The sequence below is a fragment of the Penaeus japonicus genome, unplaced genomic scaffold (genome assembly GCF_977035675.1).
Source record: "Penaeus japonicus unplaced genomic scaffold, GWHDUDI00000001_assembly GWHDUDI00000006, whole genome shotgun sequence".
In the NCBI taxonomy this organism is placed as follows: Eukaryota; Metazoa; Arthropoda; class Malacostraca; order Decapoda; family Penaeidae; genus Penaeus; species Penaeus japonicus.
The window spans coordinates 6,276,334-6,283,776 of NW_028234408.1; the positions used below are offsets into that span (position 1 = coordinate 6,276,334).

Genomic DNA, 7,443 nt, shown 5'->3' on the forward strand with positions numbered 1-7,443 from the left:
TGCATTTGCACGCGAGTCAACAAATTAAAAAATATAAACAAGAAACTATTTTTGTTTCTTAATTTACCATAAAAATAAATAAATGATAAATAAACTTTATATTATCGTATAAATTTAGTATTTCATTAACTCAGTGAAATATTTAGTGATTAATTCAAAAAAGTATTTTCTTTTTGTAGTAATAGTAGTGAGTAAAGAGTAAACACGTCCCAATTTGTAACAATTTTATTTTCGGGAGAGAATACAATTCAGAAAATAGATAAAGATTCTTTCTCTAAGACATTTTAGGACTTCCGAGGCATTTGTCATAACAAAAGAATACACTAAAAAACGAACATAAGAATTAATCTCAGAGACGTCCAAGAAAAAAAAATAATGGTTAAAAGATCACAAATAACACCATAACAACAAGCACAAATCAATACCACAATAACTGTTGATAATTAAATCTCATGAGAGTTAGAAAGCACAGACACAAGCAGAAAGTTCGAGATCTGAGCATGGAGTGACCTTTGTTGCTTGGTTCTACAGGTATGTAAAATTAATATGATCATCGAAATATTGAATTAAATAATAGAATTACATGGTTATCCAGAAATAGACATATCACTCCTATTCTACATACGATATAGGAATGTTGAAATTAATTCCTATTCCACAAAGCAAATGAATAGGCAAACGAGCATTGCTAACTACCCACTGGCTATTAACTCAGAATAGATAGTTTAATGGGCTTGTTACACGTGGAACAAGCCCATTCAACACATCTAATATTGCCGTATAAGGTAAGGTTGTCATGAGAAGAAAGCTAGTAATTTTATAACCTTTATTGTAATAGTTATTGATAGTTAAGGGATGTTCGGGAAACGTAGACAGAGGTAGACACATTTCCTTTTGATCTGCTGTGTTTATTATGCATTTTTTGTTTGTTTGTCTGTTTATCACTGGAATTCATTCATCAATATTGGCATCGTCTTCTGCGGCGCCTTTAGGAACTTCATCGGTTGGGTGTAGGGGGGTGGGGGAAGGGGAGGGGGTACTTTTGAATGCCCAATGGAGATTTTCAAAAGGGGGGCAATATATTTGGTATCATATATGGGGGGAGGGGGGATGGCAGGAATTAAATACTAATTATGGTGTAAAAAAAAAAAAATCATGCCAAAAAAGGGAGGACTAAAATACCCAAGTAATTGAAATACCCAGTGCCCCCCCCCCCCCTCCAAAAAAACGGGATGGAAGGAGTAAGGGAGGATGCTACCCAGTGCCAAACAAAATAGTTGGCAAGATTTCTTATTTTTTCATTCTTATTTTAACATGAATCTTCATTTTATTTTTTAAAAACGTCTTCATAGGTCCTTAGAAGCTAACCACTCTTTAACAAGCGGCAGGACCACCTTTCTGGACGCAGTGTGGTTCTTCTGGTGATAGGCCTTGCAATGTGCAACATCCGAGTCCATGCTTGCTAGTTGCAACAGGCCGTCTTGCCCCTCGAGGAACTGGGTGAGCTATGGAGAAGAGAGGAGAAAAAGGGGTAGTTAGGTTTGTTTTCTTTCTTTGGTTTTTGTTTTTGTTTCTGAGTTTCGACATCAGTCTCTGCTTGTCTGTGTCTTTCTCTGTCTGATGGATTGCTCTCTCTCTCTTGCTCTTTTTCTCTTCTGTGTTCTCACTTCCTCTTTCTCTTTCTTTCTCTTTTTCTCTTTGTCACTCACTTCCCCCCCCCCCCACCCTCTCTCTCTCTCTCTCTCTCTCTCTCTCTCTCTCTCTCTCTCTCTCTCTCTCTCTCTTTCTCTCTTTCTCTCTTTCTCACTCTCTCACTCTTTCTCTTTCTCTCTTTATTCTCGCTTAAAACACACACACACACATACACATACACACACACACAACACCTGCCTCCCCTCTCCCTCCCCTCCTCCCCATCAAAACTCACGCTCGTCCTCAGCTCCTCGTCCTTCGAGTAAACGGCGATGTCCCTCGAGACTGAGTTCCCAGCCAGGCTAATCCCCATCAGGACGACGGCGTGGGCGGGGTGGGCGGCGTGGGCGTCGGTGTGCTGCTCCAGAGACACGCCCGCGTCTGCCCGTCGGAGGTAATCCTGGGAGATAGAAAAAGAGTAGAGAGGAATGGGTATGGGTTTTGTCGTGGGCGTAGAGTGAGGGCGGGGGAATTGGGGGGTGAGTGTGGGTGTGGCGGTGTCTGTGTCTGTGTCTGTGTCTGTGCCTGTGCCTGTGCCTGTGTCTACGTATGCATGTATATGTGTACGTTTGCATCTGAGCGTGTGTCTCCATGTGCACGTGCGTGTGTACCTCTGGCTCGCGTGAATGTTGTGCGAGAGATAAGATGCTTCTTCAAGGTAACGAGGCCGCAAAAGACGCTCGTTGGCCGGTCTTAGCTCGTCTTTACCGTCTTTATCCCTTCCCTTGCTTCCCTGTCTGTGATTTTCGTCATTTAGAAACCCAAATCCTTCAATCACCCTCCCTCCTACCTGCCTTCCCCCATTCCCTCCCTTTGCCCCTCCCTTTGTCTCCTTCCCTCCTTGGTCTTTCGCCGTTTCTTCTTCCCTCTTTTTTCCCTTGTTCCCTCCTCGCCCTCCCTCCTTCTATCCCTCCTTGCCCTCCCTCCCCTCCCCTCCCTTCCCTTCCCTTCCCTCCCTTCCCTTAACTTCCCTTCCGTTCCTTTCCGTTCCTTTCCGTTCCTTTCCCTTCCCTTCCCTTCCCTTCCTCTCCTTCCCTTCCTCTCCTTCCCTTCCTCTCCTCCCCATCCCTCCTCCTTCCCTCCCCTCCCCTCTCCTCCCCTCCCCCCCCCCCCTCCCCCTCCCCCCCTCCTCTCCCCTCCACTCCCCATCCCTTCCCCATCCCTCCCCCCATCCCTCCTCCTCCCCTCTCTTCCACCATCCCTCCCATCCCCTCCCCATCCCTCCCCTCCCCTCCCCTCCCCATCCCTCCCCTCCCCTCCCACACAACAAAAGCCAGGAATTCCTCTGCAACACCGCTGCAAGAGAGGGCAGCATTAGTGACGCTCCGTCGGATGACCCATTTCGCCGTCCGTCATCCAGCCCTGCATCACGCCCGCATGAAACGCCCTTGACAACATAAACTAGGCCGGGGCTTGTCACCCGAGTAATGCCTACATAACAGGAACAGCTGTTCATCATGTGCATCAGTGGGCGGCCAACATGCACGCTTTGTCGCTCGCCTATACACATACACACACGTACATGCTGAAAGTCAATGGAAATACGCATACGCTTAAACACGTGTAAATGCATATACGCCAAGCTCAGTTTTTTTTTCATAATATATAGCTAATAAGAATAAAAAATGTTATATCTCTATCTATCTATTTATACATCTATCGATATCTATGTGTAAATATATATTTATCTATCTGTTTATCTATATTTATATCTATCTATCTATCTATCTATACACACACACACACACACACACACACACACCCATATATATATATATATAATATATATATATATAATATATATATATATATATATATATATATATATATATATATATATATATATATATATATACTTATGTATATATATATATATATATATATTATATATATATATATATATATATATATATATATATATATAATATATGGGTGTGGGTGTGAGTGTCAGTGTCAGTGTGTGCATAATCTAAAATCAATCATTTTCAAAACACAAAATACAAAATACAACAACAGTACCGACATTACTAATGACGTCGATAACAACAACGACGACGACGATGCAATCAAGAGAGCCAATCCCTCACCCCCCATCCCCTCCCCTCCTCCCTCCCCTCCCCCCCAACCCTCCCCCACCCGAAACTGACCTCCCCTCCCCACCCAAACACCCTCCCCCTTCCCCCTTCCCACCCATCCAAACCCCCACCCACCCCCCTCCCCTCCCCATCCACCCAAAACTGACCTCCACCCTGATGGGCAGCGACGACATGCCCACCACGACCTGCCTTCCGGCGACGACCTTCCGGTCCTTCCTCAGCAACTCCTCCGTCGTCAGGCTCGAGATGTCGCTCTTGGCTGACGTCATCTCGCTGAAGAGCTGCGTTCTGTGGGGATGGAACGAGGGGGGGGGAAGGTGGGAGGGGGGGATGGAGGGGGAGTGGAAGGTGGGGTGGAAGGAGGGGTGGGAGGAAGGGTGGAAGATGGGATGGAAGGGAGGAGGGGTGGAGGGGGGATGGGAGGAGGGGTGGAGGGGGGTGGAAGGTGGGGTGGAGGGGGGTGGAAGGAGGGTGGAAGGGAGGGAAGGGATTGGGAGTGGGAACGGTGATAGGGGGGTGGAGGGAGGGTGGAAGAAGGGGTGAAGGGGTGGAAGAGAAGGAAGGGATTGGGAGTGTGGGTGGGAGGTGGGAGGAGGAAGAGGAGGAGGAGGAGGGGGTGGAAGGGAGGGAAGGGATTGGGAGTGGAAGCGGGGGTAGGGGGTGGAGGGAGGGTGGAAGGATGGGTGGAAGGAGGGGTGGAGGAGGGTGGAAGAAGGGGTGGAGGGGTGGAAGAGAGGGAAGGGATTGGGAGTAGGGGTGGGAGGTGGGAGGAGGGAGGAGGAAGAGGAGTAGGAGGAGGAAGAGGATGGAAGGAAGAAAGGATGTCGAGAGGAAATGGAGAATAGAAGTGAGGAAAGATGAAGGAGGATGGTCACGGGAGGGAGAGGAAGTGGGGAGGTGATGGTGAAGATACATTATGGTGAGAATGTCTGCTTTTTTGCGAGGTTGCAGTGCCTTTAGTCAATACAACGATAACAATAGTAACAACAAGGAAAATATAATAAAAATTATAATATCAACAACAATAGTCAGCAACAATAGAACTACTACTACTACTACTACTACTACTTTTACTACTAGTGCTACTAATACTACTACCACCACTACTACTGCTACTACTACTACTACTAGTACTACTAGTACTACTGCCATCACTATTACTAAAATGGGTACTCTCCGTGACTTGTTCAAGGCAACTTACAAAAGGCTAGGCGTAGCAAAGAAATTGGCCATCAGCTGTATGTGTTTGTTGGTTAAGGGAGTGAGGAGGAGGAAGAGGAGAAGGAGAAGAAGAAGAAGAAGAAGAAGGAAGAGAAGGAGGAGAGGGAGGAGGAGGAGGAGAATGGAGAGGAAGAGGAAGAGGAGGAGGAGGAGAAGAAGAAGAAAGAGGAGGAGGAGGAGGGGAAGGCGGAAGAGGAAAAGGAGGAGAGGGAGGCGGAAGAGGAGGAGGAGAAGGAGGGGGAGGTGGAAGAGGAGAAGGAGGAGGAGGAAGAAGAAAAAGAAGGAGAGGGAAAGGGGAATTGGTTGAATGCAATCAGACACCAACGCTAGTAGAGACGATTCCGGTGGAGGTCTTACTAGGAAACGGGGAAGGTAACGCCGACAGGTCCGGCTCGAGGAGGGGTCAAGCAGAGATTCCCGCAGAGGTCGCGGTGAATTCGGCCAGACTATGTTGACCTTCGCGAGGCAAAGGAGTTACAAGAACGCGGAGAGATAAGTGCCCGTCACATTGGTTGCGATGACGGGGGGGGGGGGGGGGGAACTGACCTGCCATCTTGAAAGCAAACATACGAGAGAGTAGATTCACCATCTCGATGGTAGATTACTACTTTACTGCTCTTCCAACTACTATTACTACTACTACTGTAACAACGACTACTGCAGCAACAATAACTACTACAATTACTGCAGCAACAACAACAACAACAACAACTACTACTTCTTCTTCTACTACTTCTTCTTCTTCTTCTACTACTACTACTACTACTACTACTACTACTACTACTACTACTACTACTACTACTACTACTACTACTACTACTACTACTACTACTACTACTCCTACCTGTCTGGAGGCGTCTTGAGGAGCGATTCTAACTCCTTCACCACATGGGCGTCTTTGGGCGTGGCTCTCTTCGCTTCTTCACTCAGGTTGACGGTGTCCAGCAGGATTGTGCCTGAGAGGGAATTCAAAGTTGTTTTTTCCTTTTTTTTTTAAGTTCGTGGATTATCTTCATTTTTTATTAATTTTTTTTCTTTATCGTGTATTTATTGTATGGAAGGTTCTGGAATGATTTAGCTTTTTGTACATATGCCTATTTGCTGTGTATTTATGTGTGTATGTATATCTCACTCTCACTCTTACTCTTACTCTCATTCTCACTCACATTCTCACTCTCACCCCCACTCCCACTCTCACTCTCACTCTCACTCTCACTCTCATTCTCACTCTCACTCTCACTCTCACTCTCACTCTCACTCTCACTCTCACTCTCACTCTCACTCTCACTCTCACTCCCACTCTCACTCTCACTCTCACTCTCACTCTCACTCCCACTCTCACTTTCACTCCCACTCCCACTCTCATTCTCATTCTCACAGCTTCCCTCTCACTCTCACTCTCATTCTCACATCTTCCCTCTCATGTTTGCTTGCTTGCTTGCTTGCTTGCTTGTTTGCTTGCTCTCCCTACCGTAAAGCAAACTGGCTGCAACTTCATCGAGTATCTCCTTGTTCCTCTGCAACATCCGTTCGGCGACAAGCGTTGAGCAAGAGCCGACCATTTCCAGCACCATTTCGTCGCCTGGAAAGAGCGACGGCAAAAATCGTCGTGGGTTTTATGTCTATCGTTAAATGCGATTGAATTTCAAGTGATGGGTTCTTGGATCGTCCATAAATTTGGGGATTTTTTTTCCATGACGATTAAAGAAAATAAAAACGCAAATTAGATTTACATTGTCTTTTTTTTTACAAAAGCCCTTTTTTCACAAATAAATACTCTACTATATTTACTAGACTCAAATCTCACATCTAGGTGCTCACCCCCTATTAATATTCAACACAAATCTAAAAAAACAAAAAATCCTAGTGAATTTAACACATAGTCGAATCCTCCTCAAATGAAAAAGAAGACACATAAACAAATCCAATAAAACCATCGATTTCAAGATTCCAACTTCACATTCTCACCAGTTCCAAGTTGTCGCTCCAGACGGTGGTGATCGATGACGCAACGAACAGCTGATTCCAAACACGTGTCGCCAGCTGGTAAGATGTTATGGTCGACTAGAATCAGCTGGAGAATTCCCTTTTGATGAAGCTCGTGTAATTGAATCTCATCTCTAAGAGGAAAGGGGATATACAAGACAATATTTGATGATTTAAAAGAGAAAGAGAAAGTAATTAATATCCCTTAAAAAAGGATTTTTAAAAAGAAGGAAGAGAAAGACGATCAGAAAAACGAAAGAATAGATCCGGAAATTTCATAAGGGTGAAAGGGTGAAAGAGACTGAAAGATTTTACAACACTTGTGAATTTGTTTGACAGTTGCGACACCATGATTGAGGAGGTGTCTATCTTGATATCGATCTATATGTATGTCATGTAAGTACATATTACATTACTATTATTATTATTATTCGCTGGTATCGGAAGG

The 7,443-nt window shown here is 45.1% G+C and overlaps 1 protein-coding gene across 1 annotated transcript in view; it reads right to left on the reverse strand.

The window, feature by feature from the left end:
* Positions 1-210: 210 nt before the first annotated feature.
* Positions 211-7,443, reverse strand: part of pn (exopolyphosphatase prune) — a 16,962-nt gene continuing 9,729 nt past the window's right edge. The window contains exons 4-9 of the mRNA XM_086537619.1: positions 6,978-7,129; positions 6,481-6,591; positions 5,854-5,965; positions 3,935-4,076; positions 1,928-2,092; positions 211-1,505 (exon numbers count right to left, since the gene is read on the reverse strand). Of these exons, the coding sequence (XP_086393745.1) occupies positions 1,347-1,505; positions 1,928-2,092; positions 3,935-4,076; positions 5,854-5,965; positions 6,481-6,591; positions 6,978-7,129 (841 nt within the window). The 3' untranslated portion in view covers positions 211-1,346. The remainder of the gene's footprint in view (positions 1,506-1,927; positions 2,093-3,934; positions 4,077-5,853; positions 5,966-6,480; positions 6,592-6,977; positions 7,130-7,443) is intronic.